The sequence below is a fragment of the Haliaeetus leucocephalus genome, unplaced genomic scaffold, assembly GCF_000737465.1.
Source record: "Haliaeetus leucocephalus isolate CR32 unplaced genomic scaffold, Haliaeetus_leucocephalus-4.0 Scaffold587, whole genome shotgun sequence".
Taxonomy (NCBI): Eukaryota; Metazoa; Chordata; class Aves; order Accipitriformes; family Accipitridae; genus Haliaeetus; species Haliaeetus leucocephalus.
In genome coordinates this window covers 6,813,259-6,834,798 of record NW_010973023.1, presented here as the reverse complement: position 1 = coordinate 6,834,798, position 21,540 = coordinate 6,813,259, and the positions used below count along the sequence as shown (strand labels likewise).

General features: G+C 38.0%; 1 protein-coding gene across 2 annotated transcripts in view; it reads left to right on the top strand.

The window, feature by feature from the left end:
• Positions 1-21,540, top strand: part of TEX10 (testis expressed 10) — a 59,844-nt gene that overhangs the window by 2,573 nt on the left and 35,731 nt on the right. For both annotated transcript variants that reach the window (XM_010577969.1, XM_010577968.1), the window contains exons 3-8: positions 969-1,157; positions 2,557-3,263; positions 9,119-9,362; positions 11,402-11,514; positions 13,809-14,047; positions 18,644-18,779. In XM_010577969.1, the coding sequence (XP_010576271.1) occupies positions 978-1,157; positions 2,557-3,263; positions 9,119-9,362; positions 11,402-11,514; positions 13,809-14,047; positions 18,644-18,779 (1,619 nt within the window). In that variant the 5' untranslated portion in view covers positions 969-977. The remainder of the gene's footprint in view (positions 1-968; positions 1,158-2,556; positions 3,264-9,118; positions 9,363-11,401; positions 11,515-13,808; positions 14,048-18,643; positions 18,780-21,540) is intronic.

Genomic DNA, 21,540 nt, shown 5'->3' with positions numbered 1-21,540 from the left:
GTTGAGTGTTATGACATCAGCTTCTGGAGTTTTGTTAAGAATTAATTTAGAAGTATGGAGATCAAGGGAAGGAAGATTAAATAAAGGAACTTGAGGTGTAGTGTTTGTTGGGGGTTTTTGGTGGTTTGGGTTTTTTGCCTTTTTTTTTCTTAAGTCTGGTAGAATTAAGAGTACTTTTATCCGTACTGATACGTCAAAGCCAAAAGGTCATTCAGAAATTGAAGTGTGGGGTTTGATTTGTTTTGGTTATTGTACATCTAGTATGTCTGTACTACTTCTCATACTACCTTATAGCTACTCATACTACCTTATTTCTTATGCCTTTATTTAATATGACTTAGTTTTTCAGTCTCTTTTTACTCTATGTGTGCCCATTTAACACCCCCCCCCGAGCTTCTTTCTAGTTACTGGTTTTAAATGCACAGACTGGACTTTTCAGTGTGTAGTGGAAGTTTTCTTAGACTCTTCTATACTGCTGTTATCAGTGATGGCCTGATTAAAACCTGTGATTTTTACCTGTGCAGACTATGCTATTAATGATTGAGTTGGTAAACAACAGACAAATTAAATGAAACAGTTCACCGAGCTCCTTCGGCTTGGCAAGAGTCAACTATGTAAAAAGTTGCTTTATTGGCAGGAACTTTTTAAAACAAAACCAACAACTGAATCAGATAAAGCAGTGGAAGATGCAGATACTTAAGTGATCTTTTTCAGTAAAGTAGTTCCCAGAGCAAAGATAACTAAAGGAGCAGCAGAATGTTCTCTGGACACTAGAAGAACAGCTGTACTGAATCAGTCTGCATGTCTGTTTAGCCTAGCATCTTGTCTCAGGAGCAGACACCAGTTTATGCATTGGAAAAAGCATAAAATCAGTAGTCTTCATTAGGAAGCTGCTGCTCTTTGGTGGGGAAAAAATATTTGTTTGTAGTGTATTTAATCAAATTAAAATTCTGAATATCTTTTTTCAGAGAATCAGAATGACTAAGAAAAGGAAACATCAAGAAGATTTCCAGAAAGTGAAATTAAAAGTTGGGAAAAAAAAGCCTAAACTAGAGAATGCAACTGATACTACATTCAAAACAAAGGCCATACAGATTCCTGAGCAGCTTAAAGAAGATGGAGTGCTTCCTACGCAAAATAGAAAACTTAACATAAAGGTATACTGTGTCATTACATTCTGAAACGACAGAAAATTACAGGTCATTTATCTAGGTTTACTATGTTTACTAGAGTTCAGGAAAAAATATTTTAAAAAAAATTAGAAAACCCCAGCAGAGTATCTGAATACAGCCTCTTTGTCCTTGACAATAAGCTGACCCATGAATTTAATACTCCAATTGCTGGACCAGCATATAGCCCAAGGGAAAGGTTCTCAGCAGTGCAAAAACTCAAGTTGCACACTGATCTAAGTATCTAGGATTAACGTTTGGTTTTTGAAAGCCTTTTGTAACTTAAGGACGGGGTTTTAAAAAGTAGACTTCCTGAGATGATGTTTTTAAAAAATCTTGCATTTCTTTGGGTGGTGGTTCTGCTTTCCTTCCTTTGTGCCGTCTTCTATCTCTTGCTGCTCTCTGCTTAAACTGAAGAAAGCTGTTGAGACTGAGATTTCACAGTTCTACTTTTGAGAACAAGTGTGAGAGGACATATTTTTGCTCATCCCTCTGTTAAGTCAGTAGGGTTGTGCATAAACTTAAGAATGAAGGAGTATATAATTACCTGAAGGACAAGTGTCATGGTTTAACCCCAGCCAGCAACTAAGCACCACGCAGCCACTTACTCACTTTCCCCCCACCCAGTGGGATGGGGGAGAGAATCAGGGGCGGGGTGGGGGGGTGGGATGTAAAACTTCTGGGTTGAGAAAAGAATGGTTTAATAGAACAGAAAGGAAGAAAATAATAATGATAATAATAATAAAATGACAATAATAATAAAAGAATTGGTATATACAAAACAAGTGGTGCACAATGCAATTGCTCACCACTTGCCAACTGACACCCAGTTAGCTCCTGAGCAGTGATCCCCCCAGGCCAACTCCCCCCAGTTTATATACTGGGCATGACGTCACATGGTATGGAATACTCCTTTGGCCAGTTTGGGCCAGCTGTCCTGGCTGTGTCCCCTCCCAACTCCTTGTGCCCCTCCAGCCTTCTTGCTGGCTGGGCATGAGAAGCTGAAAAATCCTTGACTTAGGCTAAACATTACTTAGCAACAACTGAAAACTTCAGTGTGTTATCAACATTCTTCTCATACTGAACCCAAAACACAGCACTATACCAGCTACTAGGAAGAGAATTAACTCTATCTCAGCCAAAACCAGGACAACAAGTCACGGTATCTTGATTTTCTTGTCATTGAATTTTGATGATTTGTTCATTGTTACGTTTTAAACTAATATTGTAGTTGTTCTGAACATATTATGCTGTTATGAACAGCAGTACATCATAAGAATAGATTTTGCATTTTTGTGTGTTTAAGAAAAATGCTGGAAGTAGGTGGGGAAATTTAAAATGCTGAAAGTAATAATGACGGCAAGTATATATGTTTCTTTCCTTTTAGGATCTGCTTTCACAGATGCATCACTATAGTCCTGGGGTTAAGCATAATGCACTTCTTGGGCTCAAAGATCTCCTGTCTCAGTATCCATTTGTAGTTGATGCACACCTTTCAAATATAATAAGTGAGGTGGCAGCTGTGTTTACAGACAAAGATTCTGGTGTCAGAGGAGCAGCTGTTCACCTACTGCAATTCTTGGCTTCAAAAATAAGAGCGGAACAGATTGCTCCATTTTTTCCTTTGGTAAGTGCCCATCTCTCCAGTGCCATGACTCATATCAGTGAGGGAATTCAGGAAGATTCATTGAAAGTCTTGGATGTTTTATTGGAAGCATACCCAACTCTTCTCACAGACCGCAGCAGTATATTGTTGAAGAATTTTGTAGAGCTTATTTCTCACCAGCAACTGTCAAAAAGACTGAAAAGCAGAGAGAAACTTTCCTGGATGCTCTCTGTTAACCCAAATCGCAGAGTAACCTCTCAGCAGTGGAGGTTGAACGTACTTACCAGGCTCAAGAAGTTTCTCCAGGCAGTGGTAGATGGATCCAGTGAAATAGAGGATGAAGGGCTTCAAGAGCAAAAGGATGGCCCTCATTCTGTGAGGAACCCAATATGTATAAGTTGGAAGGTCCATGCAAATAATCAGCAACATATACAACTGTTTGAAAATGGTGGCTTACGACCAAAGATCAACTCATCATTTAGACTGAGGTGAGAAAACATTAACTAATTTGGGAATTAATGTCAACTGTATGATCACAATGTTAAACTGTGGTTCGTTGCTGTTGAAGACAACAATTTAATTTTTATTGTGGGGTTGTCCCTTAGCCATATTTTAGGGCATTTAGTGTAATGTGCAGTCTTACTGCAGTGGCTTGAAGATTTGGAAATACTCAGCAGATAACTGTGCTATGTGTATATCATGAACTTTCCCATTATCAGATAGAAGCTTTATTTTATGCTATGCATAACAACTTTGGAAGACCAGCTCTAGTGGTTTTCTTGGAATGCGAACTGATGACCACACGTTGTTGCAGGATATCAAATAGACCTGAGGGCAAGCAGGCAAATTTCCTTACATGAAATGTAAGCTTGTTTCTTACACTGTGATAATGAATTCTACTGAAACTTTGTGCTTTTACCTGCAAGAGTCTATGATAAGTTTAGGAGTCTATTTCCTTTGACTATAGCTCCTTTTAAAAAGGACAGCATGATGTGTCTGGCTGTATGAAGTTCTGTGGAGTTTCTGATTCTGGCTATTTTTAATCAATTCACCAGTTTATATCTTCAGTATGGATAAAAGTTGTCTCATCTGAGACATGTTGATGAATATGGAAGAAAGCGTAGTCTGCTTAGTCACAGAAAGGTTTGTTTGTTTTTTAGTAGTACTCTAAATAGATGTGAGCTGAAGTTAAGGGAAAAATAACTAACCATCTTTATTTTTCTTCCTCCTTTCTGATTCACCCACTCCTTAAACTAGAGGGGAACCTCCCACCCCACTTTATGGTACCTTTTAAACATTTGCATGCTCATGTATATGAATTACTGTAGATGTTACATACCTGCTGGTAGGAGATCTGGAATGATGACTTGAAAAACAGAAGCTGTTTAGCCGTTACACAGGGCTTCTAATCTATAGATAGCAGGGTATTTTGAAGAGAAACCAGAATCCTTGTTTTACTGCTGGGGGAGACTGAATAAGGGGTATAAAGCAGTTAATACCAAATTCATCTAGGAGGTCAGTGGCAGAAAAGGGCATAAAACTCATGGCCTAATCCATTGCTATGTCCGTCTCATATCTTTGAATGAATGAAGTGCAGAAGAAGAGGTGTTCTCTTTTAATACTACAGGTATTGGCCTGAGTTAGCGGGCATTTTCCACCTCTGTCTTGGAGACACACGAATGACCATTCCATTTCCACTCTCCTAGGCTTTCACTTGGCAGATAGCATATTACTTCTAGTAGGTATAGGAAATTTACATTAAGCTAAGTAAAATCTGCAGCTTATTCTCATAGAAGTGGTTGTTAATATAGCATAAGAGTTCAGTCATGGCCAACAATATCTGCTGCAGGTAAAACTTTAGTTGGAAACTAGACCAGTGAAGCCCATGAGGCAGGGGGAATGGTTCAGTGCTGAGCACACAACAGTCTTGTGGAATTCGTCTCTGCAGTCAGAAGCATATGATTGTGGACCACCGTATATCAGAGGATTCTTGTATTGTGCCCTGAATGATATGCAGTGGGTGATATACGATGCCCTGTAGTAGCTGAAGATGGCATTGTATGCAAGGTCTAGGAAAATAAACTTTACGTCTGGTGTCACCTGAATTGGATTCCACTTTTCTGAGGAGCTAGATTTTGGTGAAACATCGTGATCAACTTGTGGTTATAAATACTTTCAAAAAGGCGTTTGCAAGCATGAGGAGGATCCAGAAGAATAGAAGGAAACATTGCTAGAATCCAAGGCAAGACTGGCAAAGCAAGCTGATGGCAGCACAACAGGAGGATGGAAAGAGAAGGGGCATCTGCTGAAGGTACTAAAATGTTCTTGTTTTGTTGCATTTGCACATATTTTTGGTATATTCATTTTGCACAAAGGGCCAGTACAGCTTGTTTTAGTGGATATCTGCAAAATTCTAAGAGTGGAAGTTAATGTGGTGGCTTTTGTATTTGCCACTGAAATCTTTTCTAGTAGTCTGAAGGTGTTTAACTCTGTTTCTTCCAATCCCAACTGTGGCCTTTTACAGGCATTCCCAGGCCTCTGCTATGGCCATTACTGCAAGGACAGAATTTACTTCTAATAAGAGGTGCAAAACATCTGTAATGCTCCTTGAGTACTTCCAAAATCTCAAACAGTGTGTGTATTTTTGTTAAAAGAAGTCAATGCACTAATAGTCAAGTCCTAACTATAGGTAATGAGTTGACCAAACCGTAAGTAAGTAATTGCAGTGTGTATGTATTGACAGCCTCATTACTAATACTGCAAGTAAGTTTCAACTTTGTTCTTTAAAAAGTAGGCTTCCAAACACCACTAATAGTATGCTAAACTTTTAAAGTTCCTGTGTCTTTTTAATATTGCAAGTTCATTGTGCAGTGATGGCACCTCATTGATAACCTTGTGGTTATGGAAAGGGATTTTCAGAATCGGTTTGCAGTGTTAATGTTTAGTAAAAAGTGTAGATTCTGAGCTTGGAATGCTGGATGGTTCTTAAGATGGTCTTAAGACTTTGTTATTTTCTGTTGTGTGCTAGGTCTTCCTACTGTGTGTGAATTAAAGATTACAGTGAATTAGGAGATTATTAGAATATATCCTCTGCCTTATGTGCTGACTGTGCTTCTTCTTGCATCAAACTCATTTCAGGTGTGGAAAAATGGAAAGCCTTCACAACTTAAATGTGGTGATACCAAAGTGTGTGATCTTTTTTTGGACTGGATGGAAGTGGTGCTGAAGAGAAATGGTAGAGCTTCTGTTTCTGCTGAGAAAGGACAAAATGAAGCTGCAGAAAAAAACCAAAGAAGACTTGAGACACCAAAATGGAAACCAAAGCACAGTGAATAAATGTGTATGGTGTGACCTGTGCTTCAGATAGAAATGGAAAATACAGTTCACTTTATGTACTGAGTGTTTCTTTGCTGCAATTGGCAGTGCACACAAAAATGGAGGACAGTAACCTGGCTTAGACTCTGAGCCATAAAAACTCTTTAACTTCCAATGACTCTTCCTATTTTAAGCAGCAGAAAGTTGTTTCCTTATTTTCTGTTTCTCTTACATTTCCTTGACTTCCTTTGCTGAATTTCTGTTGTCTCTTACTGTCAAATGGCAGATACATTACACAGTTTTCTTTTGTTTGGTCCTGCTTTATAAAAATATTGGTATTTTAAAGAAAAATGACAGCTTAAGGGGTACACAAATATCTTGCAGCTCCCTTCGATAGTATTTCATACCAATGTGAAGGTAGTATGCTTTGTAGTTTGAGCGCCGCCTTACCATTAAAGAATAGTGATAACAGATATGTGACAAAAAGATTAACACTTTAATTTACATCAAACCCTCCCAGTTCCAGTGAACCTGGGCTATTGTACTAATCAAATGCATACTGGACAGATTACAGTAATACTTTGTCATCATCTGTTACTGGCAATCAGATTTTATTTACTGCTTTTGTTGTTAACCTTGAATATTTGGAGGAGTCTTGAGAGATGGCGGCTTCTTTTGCAGAGGTAGATGAAAGGTGTGCTAAGCATTCTTGCGCAAATGCTTTTGGCAGCTGAGTGGAGTATCCCTTTTGGCATGAATTCTTCCTTCTTTTTCCATCCCTTGTTTCAGAAGAATACTGAGATAGTTGGGCTGGGTGTGTTAACACTTTTTTAGGAATCTTTGGGTGTTTTAACACTTTTGTAGGAATCTTCAGGTGTGTGTCGCCAACTTCTCAGGTTTCGTGCACTGTTCGCTGTTTAATGGGGAGATTTTTTTGTGCACCAGAAATAGATCGCTCAAATTCCAGAGCTCTGCTGTAATATCAGGTATTATTTTCAGAGAAATTATTAAAGACTACTACTTCAGAACTATTTAAGCCAATTACTGACATTTCAGAATCTTGGCTAAGTGTGTAGTCCTGTCATGGCATAGCGTTTACAGGACAACCTTTTTCAGTGAGGTTATGGTCTTGGTATCAGCTGGCTTGTCCAGTGATGGTTTAGAATTCATTGTGGTTATAACTGGAAGGTGAGGCTTGTCTCCTGTGCCTTTTAGATGACTGAGAGTTAAATGTTTAAGTTGGAACTATTCACCCTAAACTCTCTTTACAGTCTGAAAGGAACTGGTGTCTTTACCGCAGTGTCTGCGGCATAGAAGGGACATAGAGCAACAAGGAAGGGACAAATGAGCCAAATTACACTGACTGTATACACTGGTTGCTGCAGTTAATGCTAAGCTTTGTAAAATTTTAACATGTCTGATAGTTGTAGGTATTAAGATAAAACTATCATTTTTTTTCTTATGACCAGTTATGTTTCCACTTGTCCCTTTTATTTTGTGCTGGAGGTCTAAATTCTCTCTCTGATCTTGCCTTTATTGAAAAAGAGCCTGCATTTGTCTCACACTTTCTTTTTATTCCTTTGCAGATGTCTTCTCCCTGCTCCTTTTACAGTTTGTTAATACCTGAATTTGTTTTGGTTTATTAATTTTCTTGAGAAACCAATTTCAGCCAGAGAGAAATGACAGAGTAAAATTTTCTGTTATGTGCATATTATAGATGACTGCAACAGCATGACAAATGTAGTTTCATAGAAGGATATAACTAATTGGATAATTTGGAAGTGACAGGATGACCAGGAAAAACGGCTTTATGTCTTTAATCCAGTATGAAATGAAAATATTTGTAAATAGAACTTGTCTGCTTATCTGTGGAAAGAAAGCATTTTTCAGATCCTATTTTGGGTGTATATGTAAAGAAAAAACACTTGGAGAACATCAATGAAATAGAAAGGAGTTTAACAGGAGGTTCAGTGTACCAATTTTATGTATGTTAGGAAGTTAGAATCATGATGGGAATTCCCTGCTGTGAGTTAGAAAACAAAATCATCATGGAAAACAATGTCAGAAATCATCAGTTGAAATTATTGCTGCTTTTTTTTTTTCTTTTTTAAGGGTTCTTGTTAAATGGAAACCCTTTCAGAAGCTTCTGTATTGCTTAAAATTAACAGGAATTATTCAAAGGTTTCTTTCTTTAAAGAACTGCCTTTTTAAAATGGATACAAATTGCCTGAATTTATGCGGGAGCAGGATTTGGTCATTTGCATTGATAATCCTTTTGAAACACAAATGAAATGTGTTATAAGGCAGGGGGAAAAAAAGTCCTTGGTTTTCTTGCTTTCTGGGAGATATTCTTCTAAGTTAAACTATAGCTCTTCATTTTTGATAGTTTTTGTTTACCTTCATTATCAGATGATTTTAATAATTTTCCAGCTAGTTGCTCTCCAGAGCATTATAGTTAAACACCAGGTGGGAACCAAAGTTCTATTTTTTGCAGAATGTTGGGGGTTTTTTTTCCTATTAATATGATCAACCATTATGTTTATTATAGCTGGAGATGGCTATTAACTTATTAACTGTAATAAACCTTATGCATTTGACAATACTTTGTAGTCAGTTTCATTATTTTGTTTCAAGGCGTTTAAAACTTAAAGGTTTTTCATTTTGTTGTGTGCCGAATACAGAGAATTCTTATCTGTTGGCTGAAGGTGTTATGATAATGCAAATCATATTTCTCCACTTTATAGACTTTACATATAACAATGGGGAAAGAAATACTGAAATCTGTAAGAAGCTGTTACAGAAGCGCAAACTTGCAGGGAGACTTGGGAGCAGGTTTGTTGTAGATGGTTTGAACTCCGTTTTTTCTTACTGAAATATCTAGCAAAGCAAGCAAACGTTTAATGTATTAAAAAAGTAATTTTTCCTGTTACTCAACAGGAAAGTGGTATTGCTCTAATCTGTTTTTAAAGGTGTGATCTTTATCTTTTTTCTTTTTTTCTTTTTTTTTTTTTTTGGTTTTGTCATTTAGGTCTCTGGCAAGTGTAATGGACAGTGCAGAAAAAGGCCTGTCCTCGGCTGAAAACTTAAAAGGTTTTATTGAGATAATAATTCCATTACTGATTGAGTGCTGGATTGAAGCATCTCCTGCACAATCAGCTCCCATTCTTGGAAACCTTTTGGAATCAGAATCTCAGCAGCTTATGCAGCAAGTGCTTAGTATAATACATTTATTATGGAAACTCACAAAGCGACATGATGAAACATACAAAATGGTAAGGGAGAAGTGGCATAATAATGACAGTTCATTTTGTTTTGACTGGAAACTAGTGATTTGGTGATTGGAAGCAGTGGAAATATTTCATTAAGAGAGAAAAAGCCTAGGTTTTGAGTAGAATTTGGATTTTGTCAAGTCTCTTACTGGAGAAAAGAATCTGTTCAACTGAGCAATGAGATCACAGGTAGTCTACAGGAATCCTTCTTGACAGGCTACAGCACAAAAGCCTTTGAAACTGAAAGTGTTACCAGAGGAGCATTTTGTCTCCCAGATAACCTCTATAATATAAATCTGAACAAAGCGTAGAATGGAGTTGTTTGTTCCTTGTTTTTATGTATTGAAAAATTTTACAGGGGTGTGTGGGGGTGGAAATGAACAAACCCTAAACCCTTGGAAAGGTAGGGGATAACGGTGGTTTGAGATCCTGTAATTGTTTGGTGCAACCTATGTTGTTGTGTCATGATTGGTAGTATCACAAGGCATCACATCAAAGCCTCAATAAGAATTTTGGAAAATATCCTTGAAGGTTTTTTCCCCCTAATTATTTTGTCTTTTTCTTTGATAAATTAATTGCTATTTTTTTATAACTTTTGCTGCTCTTCCAAAGATTTTGGAAACTGGAAAAAGAGCACTCTTTTTGTTTTGGCTATTGAGAGTAGTTGGAAGGAATGTCTTGACAACTCTGTTTTACCTGTGTATAGGGCTGTAGGTCCATTTGCTAGACAAAAATCTATGCATAGAGTAATTATTGGAAAACATTTGTGGAACCATTCCATTAGACCAGAGTTACCCAACATACACAGTCTGAGGGATGGATTCAGTGTGTCTGAACAAAACATGCAGTTCCCCTTTTTCCTCTTCATCGTTTTTAGAGGGCCTCTTAGAAGCAGGCAGTTCGCCAGGTAAATACCTGTGGCAGCCTACTGCCCCCAGCCTTTTTCTTCAGGGTACTGCAGAGCTGCTGCCCTTAGCCATAGGGTGCCTGCATTTTGGTCACATGAAAGGAGTGTTCCTGTGTCAAGATGTGAGCTGTTTTAGGTACATGCAGTTGCATTATGACCTTAAGATGTTTTTTGGGGGCGGGGGAACCCTGATGTCCATAAACCCCCCCCCTTTTTTTTTCCAGCATATTGTGTTTTAGATAAGATAAACAGTTTATTTTGTCTTTTCCTTTATAGTCACCTTCATATATGAAATGCATTCAGATGGCTCAGTTTGAAAATGGAAGCTTTGCTTATTTAACAGCCCTGAGGCTTACAGGCCAAAGTGGTTATTACAGTGGTTATTACACTTTGGAAGACCACTCTGAATATGCTTAGTGGAAACCTATTAATCTTTGAAATAGTTTAATGGTCATTCTCTGTTCTTAGTACTTGAATATCAAAAAGAATATTCTGCCTGACCAATCTGATAGCAATGCAGGCTTTTTTTGTGATGAGTTCTGCTGGATACTATGGGATGGTGACTGAGTGTCTGCTAACCCACAAAGTAAAATTATTTTTAAGTATTGAAAAAAATCCTTTTCCTGTAAGGATGGCCTTTCTACTGGAAAACACTTTGTCAGTGGGCTTTGAACTACAAGTACATTAATGATGGGGAAAGATGAAGGCAGTGTCAGAATAAGTCTTAATGGAAAACTTGGGACAGTCACTGCAAGTAAATCAGAGTTCACTCTGATTTTTAAGTACCTTCATAAAGTTGATATAAAAGCACTTTCAGTTCACATCTGTAACTCAGTTTAATATTATATATATCCACATTAAGACGTGCTAAGAAAATACACCAGTCCAATTTGGATTAAATGTTGTCGCTCAACCTTGACTTGCATCATAACTTTACTCCCTTGTTTTGTGGACCTTCAGGTTCATGTACAGGACTTCACATTTACATCTGAACGTAAATATATATGAAAACTTGCAAACAGAAGCTAAAGTTCCTGGTTTTCATTGATTCCAATAATGGATTTTGGAAGATGATTGCATTGATGTATTTCACTTACTACTGTGTTTTCTGTCTGCCTTCTGCTTTCCTTAACAGGAGCTATGGCTTCGAATGAATTACCTTGTTGATTTCAAGCACCACTTCATGCGTCATTTTCCTTATTCTTTACAAGAAACAGTAAAGCACAAAAAGAAAGATTCGTGCAAAGGGTAAGAATAAAATCAATGTCATGTTATAGCTTTTAATTTTGTAAGGTAAGTGAGACAGTGTGAGTCATGCTTTATCCAGTACTAAATTTTTAATGTTGGAAAAGAAAACTTTCTATTGCGTATTCCTTGAAGCTCTGTAGAGAAGTTTTTATAGGAAGGTACATTGCTTTGAACTGAGAACTTTTGGTTGTTCTTCGTAAAAGTATTGTATGGGAGGTCGTCTGAATAGCCTCCAGTAGAAATCAAAATGCTGTCTTAGAGAAATGCAAGTATTTTATTGAATGCTTGATCTGGAATTTGCATATTGCTAAATGGTGATTTGTGTTAGTCTGACTAGTTTCATATTTCTGCATGTTTTGTTCAGCAGTCAACTGAAGTACATCAAAACATAGTTAAAACATTTTTTTTCACCCCCATCTGCTCTTCTAATGTTTTATTACAGGGCTGGATAAATCCAGCTAGGAGGGGAGATGGGACACATTGTGCCTATGCTGTATGGCAAAGCAGTACTGGAGCAGGAGAAGCCAAACACTCGCATGTTTCTTCACTATTGAGCTAGCAGAGTGGGTGCACCAATTTTGTTCTGGTACAGGCCAGTAGCAGGTTGTCTCCCCTCTCAGCTCCCAGATGTGAGACTATATTCACGCAAAGTCTGTTCTGGAGTCATTCTGTGCCATTGCGGTCCATGTAGAACACTGGTGTATGTACAAGGGGTATCAGCTGGTGTCTATCTTTGTTTCAAATGCTTGCAAACTGTGCCACTGCAGATTGAGCTGTAGTAGTAGAACTGTTTTTATACTAAGGGCCTACCATTGTGCAGGTATACTTGAGTCTGAAATCATGTTTGGTATTTTGACTTGCATTTTCTCTTCTTGAAAGGGCACATAGATCAGAAGTACAGCATAGCTGTTGGTTAAATGCTTTCATTTCAGCTAAGTCTTAGCTGTTAAGCTCATAAAGCCAAAAGGTGTTTTGTTTTTCCAGGTTTGGACCTGAACACCCTTCCTTGAAACTGAAAATCTCAGTAGTTTGGCAGTGCAACCATATTTCTTGTCTTACAGATGACACCCTGACTAACCATCCTTATGTTGATCATCTTCACTCTGCTATTAAGTTTTGTCCTATTCTTGCACTTTAAAATAAATATACTATTGGGTACATGCAGAAAAAATAATCTGTGAAACTTTTTTGTGTTTGAATTTTGACTGTTACTTCAAGACTTCCAGAAACTTAGCTTCATGCTATGAAAATAAAAATAGTTGCTTTTGTTTTCTTTACTTACCAATATATTGGGTTAAAGGCCTGCATTTGGATACATTGCATGGCATTTCGAGGCTTCTTTCCTTCTCCAGTTCACAAAATGTTGCAGAAATTTACCACAGTATTACTGATAGTGCTTAGTATCTACATACGCTGAACACGAAAAAGTTATGAGCATTTATGCCATGTGTAAGTGATGTCCACAGGTTGAGGTTTATTTGCTCATATTTTAATGGTTGGCTCTGAACTGAAGGGTGACTACGCTTATGTTAGTGCAGGTTAAAGTGCTTTTTGTTATTTCGTTTTCACAGCTCTAGTTTGTGTTCTGAATGTAGGCATTCATATTGTGTAGCTTTCTCTAGATAAAAGCTGTGATTTTTTTTTTCTTGTATACTGTGAGTGACCAATCAGCATGTAGAGAAGTTCTAGCATTATATGTCAAGCTGCAATACCTTTGATTCCTTTCTTAATATCCCTTAATTTTTGTCTTTCAAACCGCTGTAGGGCAACAGGGTGGTCCTGCAGAATATTGTGGTGGTGAAAAATGTGTGTCTGATTCCACATGAGTTTTGAAAAAAGTACATAAATGGATTTCTCTATGCCGTTCATAGTGCTTTTTGTCATTGTGTAGTAATGACAAAATCCATGTGATTCCTCACAGAAGAAGAAATACAGATGAGATTAAAACTAAAGATTAATTTTTTTAGCCTTCCTTCACTGATTTTGGTCACCTAGAAGTACTGCTAGGCCCGAGTAAAAATGTCAAATGGGATAAACCAGCCATAGGGATACAATTTAGAGCTTTGGTTGTTGCTGCCACTGTAAATATGAGAAACAGACATTTTGGTGGGAGAACAAAAAATTTCAGGTACCCAAATGTCAAATATGAAAACTTTTAAAATGTGTATTGGCTCTAAAACTTTAATACTGAAGAGGTTTTTTTTCAACATAGTATAATTTCTACCAAAGTAACATATATTAAAAGGTACAAAATATTTTTTTTTAAATCTGTCTTTTTTTTCTCCCCTGCCCAGCAACAAGTATTGTATGACATCCTCAAACAGCGTAGACCATCTTTTACTGAACTTAACCTTGTGTGACATAATGGTTTCACTAGCAAGCACTTCCACACTTCAGATGGATTCTGGTTGGCTGGACATGATAAGGAAATTTGTGACAGATACTCTTCAGGATGGCAGCAAGCTGAATAGCAAGCAGGTGAATAGGTTGCTTGGTGTGACTTGGAGACTAATGCAAATACAGCAAAACAAAGGTAAGGTATGAGTATTTTCTGAAAAGTGAAATTATGCACTGACAAAAAGCTTGAGTTATTTTAGTAGTTTTTCGTCACTTCATCTTATATCCTCAGTTGTTACATCATAAAGTATTTTTCATGGTCATATCCCTGTGTGTAGCATTGAAAACCACTTGATTTTTAGAAATGCTGTTAGATTCATACTGTTGATATGCAAAGTATTAATATATTTGTGTACCTGTTTTCTGGTTTTACTTCTCAAGATACCCTTATAAACAGGAAGATGAATTTTCTTCATTGAAAAAAATAATTACTAGGGTGTAGAGGTGCATGATACTTTAATATTCCAATCCTTATTTAAAATCATTAATGTAGCTGGTAGACTCCTTTGAGTCCTGTCAGATGACCACTCCAGTTCTGTGATGACATGAAATGCCAAGATAGTTCTGATGGAAGCTGCTGTAGAATATTTTCCAAGGTGTACAATTTGAATCCTTTTCCCAGAGAAAATATATTTCCCATTGTGACTTGCAGGACCAGTACAGTATTTTGACTTGACTTTTTTTTTTTCTTTTCAAGTACTACTTGGCTGTGTTCCAGATGAGACCTTGGTTGACGGGTCAGTTAAGTGATCAGCGTAGGACTTCTTAAAGAAGGGAATTTTTCTGTAAATCTAAAGGTGGCAGGGGTCTATTGTGTCTTACCAGTCTGGTAGAAACGAATTCCACAGCCATGCAGCCATGTAGACTTTATAGAAAATACTTTGCCCTTAGCAGCAGGTTTCATTGCTAGTGTTGTAAGGTGAAAAGATATCAGATGTCCCTCAAATATATTTTGGCAGTTAGCTGTATCTCCTTCCAAATCCATTTTAATTGAGAAGCTGTCTATTCCTATGTCCCTGATGACAAAGATAATAACTAATCATTCCTATCTGCACTCCAAATTTAGTTTCCTGTTGAAGGCAAATAATAGTCCAAAGTCAGAGATGTGCCTCTTTCACCAGCTGAGCTAAAGCAGAAGAGTTGCTACTCAGCAATGTAGTTCCCAAACTATCCTTAGACTATTAAATCAGATACTTCACACTTTTCCTTGTAATGAAACCTTGATTTTTTCCTATGTCTACCGAACTTTTACCAGATAGTGGATAATGGCTGGTGTTTTTCTAACTAAAGTGGCCATCTTAGTGCAATAATTTTCCTCAGGAATGCAGAAAATAAATAAGCTTAAAAAAGTTTAAATGAAATTACAAGAGATTAGTATGTATGGCTCTTGTCTGCTGATCCTGTAAAGGTTCAGGAGTTTCACTGTAAGCAGGAAACTGTTCACCTCACGAATCTCTCTAATCTCATCCCTTCAAGATAATCCTTGTGCAGTACTAAAAGCCTGACTAGATGTCAGATTATAATTCATTGACTAGCTGCAGAGGAAATACAGCCTTGACATGCTGGAGAAATGGGCTGACAGTTCAACAAGAAGTGTAAAGTCCTGCACTTGGGGAGGAACAAGCCAATGCAGCTGTATGTGCTGGGGGCTGACCAGCTGGAAAGCAGCTTGGCAGAAAAGGACCAGGGGGGACCTGGTGGACACCAAGCTGAACATGAGCCAGCAATGTGCCCTTGCAGCAAAGGTGGCCAATGGTGTCCTGGGCTGCATTAGGAGAAGTGTTGACAGCAGGTTGAGGGAGGTGATCCTTCCCCTCTATTCTGCACTGGTGAGGCTACACCTGGAGTACTGTGTCCAGTTTGGGGCTCCCCAATACAAGAGAGACATGGACATACTGGGGAGAGTCCAGTAAAGGGATGTGGAGATGATGAAGGCAATGGAGCATCTCTCCTATGAGGAAAGGCTGGGAGAGCTGGGACTGTTCAGGCTGGAGAAGAGAAGGCTCAGGGGGATCTCATCAATAGATGTAAATACCTGAAGGGAGGGTGCAAGTAAGAGAGAGACAGGCTCTTTTCAGTGGTGTCCGTTGACAGGACAAGAGGCAGTGGGCACAAACTGAAACATGGGAGATGCTGTCTGAACACCAGGAACACCCTTTTCACTGTTAGGGTGACAGAGCACTAACACAGGTTGCCCAGAGAGGTTTTGGAGTCTCCATCCTTGGAGATACTCAGAAGCTGTCTGGACATGGTCCTGGACACTCGGATCTATCTGATCCTGCTTTAGCAGGGGTGTTGGACCAGATGACCTCCAGAGGTCCCTTCCCACATCAACCATTATGTGATTCTGTGGAAGAAGAAAAGCTTCCTTCCTTGATTTTTTTTTGATGGTGCTGTAGAAATTCTGAACTGTATTGTGTCAGATGATACTGCAAGAGGTGGTACATACCAAAAATATACCTCCGATTTGTTTAAAAACTATCTGACACTGAGATTAAGGGTCTGGAAGGGTACGTCTTTAGAAGACAGGGCAACAGAAAAAATGAACCATTACAATAAAAATTTTTTTGCAACACAATGGAAGTCAAAAGAGGGGAAATTTAGATAGAAAAAAACAAAGAGATAATGTATGAGAGATTAAATAAAACCGTAGTCAACCTCCTGTGCATTATGCCACAAAAGCATTGTGGTATCTTTGCAGTCACATTTTTCAGAGTTGCCTGTTTTGAGTAGCTGTTTATGATGGGGTGGAATACACACATCCACCTTGCTCTGTGGATGTCTAGAAGAGTTTTGAGCTGTGATGTCTGAAGATTTCTCTCTATTGTTTAAGATCAATCTCTGGATCTGCTCTCTAATTAGGAGGTCTGCTCCTTTCTTGCATCTCTCAGGTATGACTTTAGCAGCAGCTTGCCTGCTAGTTGTATTTTTGATAAATTTTCTTCGAGTAACAGAGAGAGCACACTTGGTCATTTCAGAAGGAGGCTTTCCATGTGCCAATTAAAACTGAAATATGTTAAAAATCATGAGGACTTTGGCTGTATTTTGGAAGTCTGTATAGTGTGGACATTTTAAGTACTACTTTTTAAGAATACATTTTTAAATTGCTTCTGTTTTTAAACTTGTCCTGTTCATATGAAGCAATTCAAATAGTAGGACCCGCTTTACTAAACATGCCATAGGAGTTATTGGAAGGTGGCTGAATGTTCTACACACTTAGACTATTTATTTCTTATTATATTTGTGCACTTAACAGTTCATTAATTAGCTAAAAACTACATAAAGGTATAATTGTTACTCAAGAATAAGCCAGCGTTCTAAGAAACGCTGTCCAAGATGAATCTTCACCTAAAGAGTATGTGGATTGAGTGGGTTGATGTGCCTGATGCAATAAAAAGAACTTTAGAATTGATTTTAACTAAAATGTATTTTTCTGTTGACAAATATGTTAGCTTTCAACATCTAAATGGCTCCCTGCATTACGCTTGAGTATGACCATGCCATTTCAGGTGCTTTTTATAGTGTGTCTTTTGGTGAGAACCCCTATACAGTAACTTAAATATGTTCCCTGGTAAGAGTTTTGCTGATGAAGACCAGCCCCTGACTGGATCCAGAATCATTTTTAGCGTGGAACATTCTTGTCTCTGTGGGCAGAAGTAGCTCTGTTCAGTGTGGAACACAAAATTGTATCTGTTCTTGAACACGTAATTTATTAAGACTGCTCTATACGCCTGGATGGAAAGACAAAGTTTTCCCAGTCTTGGTTTATGAAGATAGGGAAGTGATTGCTGCTACCTAAGTATGTCTTGACAGCAGTGAATTCATTGGGGCCCCAGGCTTTTCTGAGACAAATTGAGTCGGGTCTCATACCCTTCATATATCTCTTAAATTTTCAGATCCTTCCCCATTCTTTCCAGCCTTGTCTTCTCTGAATTCAGGTATTTTTCTATGCTTTGCTGATTTTTACATCCAGTGATTTAATCTGGTTTCCAAAGAAAATGTTTGATTTGTTTCTCAGTCTACTATAATAACTTCTGCACTTGCCGGCTGGTTTTAGCCACCTTTGTCATAAGGATAGAACTTTCATGATTGTTTTAAGTCTGGTGATAACGCATAGCTGATGAGACCTTCAGAGAAGGAAAAGTTGCGGTGGAGTTTAGCAGTTCTCTTTGCAGTGGCTTGCCAGTGGCCTCTTGAGGGGTATGTATTTTCTGGTTAATTAGCAAATGTGATTTGGAGCCAGCTGGTTCACAGACATGGAGAGCTGATGAGGCTGGTGTGTGTGGCAGGGAGAAAGGGCTAGTATAGGGAGAACTGAAGGCACTGTGACAGTGAGGTTTGGGGGAGCATAGGTGAGGAGTAAAAGAGAAGATTGGTGTCAGGCTGCTGCACTAGGGGAAAAGGATGTGGAAGACAGCTGTGGAAAGCAGGAATTTAATGGTTCTCAGCTACCTTGTGACCTGTACACTGCCTTGTTTTCACGAAGTTCTGAAATTTTCACTTGCATATTGTCGCTGTTCTTTTGTGTGGCTCTTCCACAAGCTACACATGAAGGTGGTGTTTCAATGGTTTAGAAGTCTACCTAGTACTTTTAAAATGTTTTGGTACTTCCCTATGGAGTTAAATGTAGGTAGTTGCAGATACAGATTATAGCTCTTCTGTGTGAGTGTGTATGTATAAAATCAGACGATTAAGCACCACAACTTCAGATTTTTATGTATTTTCCTTCTAGTGGCAACAGAACCCTTGATAAAAGCAGTATATACACTATATCAGCAAAGGAATCTCCTCTTTCCGGTTCGTACGTTGCTTTTGAAATTTTTTAGCAGAGTTTACCAAAAAGAAGATTTGAGGACTCAAAGAATCAGGTAAAAAACATTTGCATATTCTTTTTCATTTCAACATAGTATATTTATTTCAGAAGTAAGAATACTGAATTTTTTTGTAGATGTTATAAAACTTCATTCTGAATCTGTTTTGGCGCTGCGTCACTGACATTTGAAAGTTTAGGTTCTCTGTGAGATTGAGATACTTATTAGCTTAGTTGTTGGGGGTTTTTTTTGTTTTTTTTGTTTTTTTTTAATGTAAGTAGTAGATTAAGATCTTAATGATTTAAATTTTAACTTGAAGTACACTGCTGCAAGCTCATTGGCTGTGTGGTAGTCAGTAGATGTGTCAAGGTTGTGCAGGTATAGCTATGGAGCATTTCCATTACTTTAGCCTGAGGTCATGGACTTGTGACTTAATGTCTTTGGTGGTTCTGGTAGTGCCTGTCTAGCCTTTTGTACTTACTTTCTTTTAAGAAGAGTATTCTTCTGTTTTGGGTGCGTGGTTCTAAAAAGACTGGGTTTAAGAAAATGTTCTTGTCCTTTTGGGTTCCCAGTTTCATGCATCTATTAGATATCTGGCTTGCTTCAGAGGATATATTGCTGTTACTACACTTTTTTGTCGTAAGATTTGTCCAAATTATCTCCAAGTCTTAACTTTTCCAGAAGGTATTTTTCAGCCAAGTTGTCTGGTTCCAGCTATGTAAAATCCTTTAACACAGATCAGTCTGCATCAATCCTACCTTGTTTGAGAACTGCAAAGGGACATAAGATCATACCTAGTAGCAGAAACAGATGTCATGGGTAAAAGTCAAACCTCAGGGCCCCCAGAAGTACTAGTGTCCACTAGCAGAATCAAGCTTTGGGAAAATTGTTCTCTTCTGCAACTCCTTTACTTTGTTAAATCTTATGCTATGGTAATGCCTGAGTACATGTAACTAGATCTACAGCCAGAAATATCTAACACTACCCTATGAATATTCTAAGAAGTATAGGGAGTTTGAAAGATAGACAGCAAAAAGTCTTGGGAATATCCTATTTTCCTTCTCTTTTCACCCAGAGTGAAAAAGATCTTTTTCATACTGACTAATTTCCCCGAGGTTACATAACTGCTGTTTTCTGTACTTACCTGGAAGTCTTGAGCATCTCATCCAGTTTCATGTGATCATCTAACTATCTAGAAAGCTTTAACTTTCTATTTTTAGACAACACAAATAGCAGTAGTTTTTGTGCTGTTCCTTTTAGTCTTCTATGTGGAATTATGACATTTTTAGTAACAGAAGAAGGAAATGTCAAAAACTCTTTGCAAAAAGGATAATTGCACTTATGTCTAACAAGATGTTTTAAGACGACATAATGTTTGTGTACTGTACTGATCCATTTCTTTCCTTTAAAAACAAGTGTTGTTTTGTTGGGTTAGGGGTTTTTTTCCATTTCTTCAGGATGTGGACTGCACAATAGATCCTGGATGACATTCATGTTATTCCATTCAGTTTGATGTCATATCTCCTTCAGGCCTCCTGTGACTGCTCTCCTAATATTTTTCTTTTTTTTTTAAATTTTTTTTTTTATTCTCAGAAGCTTGTCAAGAGTAGTCTAAGAGGAGCAGAATTCATGTTGGAACATTTTCCAAGGACATTTAAGTGAAGCTGTTTATTTTTTAGGTGTATCTGATTCAAAGGCTAGGTAGGAACATTTGGCCTATTGTTGCCCTGTGAAAGAAAACTTGATTGATATATTACAAGGTTCAGAATTAGTATTTTGGTCTTGATGTTAGTTATCTTCACCTCTAATTGCTACACACATGCATAGTCACACAGTGTTTGTGTATACACACACACACGTATACATATATATACTGGTAGAGACTAAAGAGGCTATTCAGCCTCACAGCCTGCCTTAAAGACTGACCTATGTGAGATGGCACATAGGAAGAAGGCAAGAATTACTTTTCCATGATACTCTAACCTTCCAACCATTTGAAGCCTGTACTTCCTCACTGTGCAGAGCTTCTGTGTGCTTAGTATCACTCAGTGGATGTCTTTTCCATGAGCTTTTCTGGTCGTTCCTTGGCCCGGTCTAAATCAGGAGCAACTGCAGCATCCTCTAGCAAGGAGTGACGAAGCTCAGCTGTCTGAAGACCAACTTTCTTCTGTTTGTTTTGATCCTGGCTCCTTCTAGCTTCATTTGATACCAGCACCTACTTCTTCTGTGAGAAGAAAAAGCAAACATTTTATTCCCATCCACCATTTGCGTGTTGAGTGATTTGAGACCTCTGTTGAGCCTACCTCCAACTCACTCACTTCAGTTGTCTCTTCTCCAGGCTTTTCCTACTGTTAAACACAATTAATCTCTCTATGCAAGGCCCTTCCCTCTTATGTTATGGATACTTGGTTTCCTTAAAAAGTTTTTGATGAGGGATTTTGTCAGGTCTTTTGAAAATGAAATAATTTTTATCATCATTATGCTGCTCTTGTTGACGCCTTCAAAGACCTACTTTGAACTTCCTGATCTACACTCGACAGCTTCTTTCATGTAATCATCACCTTAGTAGTAAGCTGATGAAATGCTTTTGGTTTATAAATGATACTTGATTTGATAAGCCAGGGTGCCATAGAAATTTTAGCCCATGAAAGGGCAGATTGTTCTATAAGATTGTTTCAGTTTGAGCTAGAAAGGTTAAATGAAAGCAGATCTATAATGGATGTTGTCAAGTTTTAAAGCTCAGTACCAAAGACATTTAAAGGAAAGAAAAAACCTAATTAGTCAAGTTTCCTGAAGTATGAACAGGCTAATTGATTGG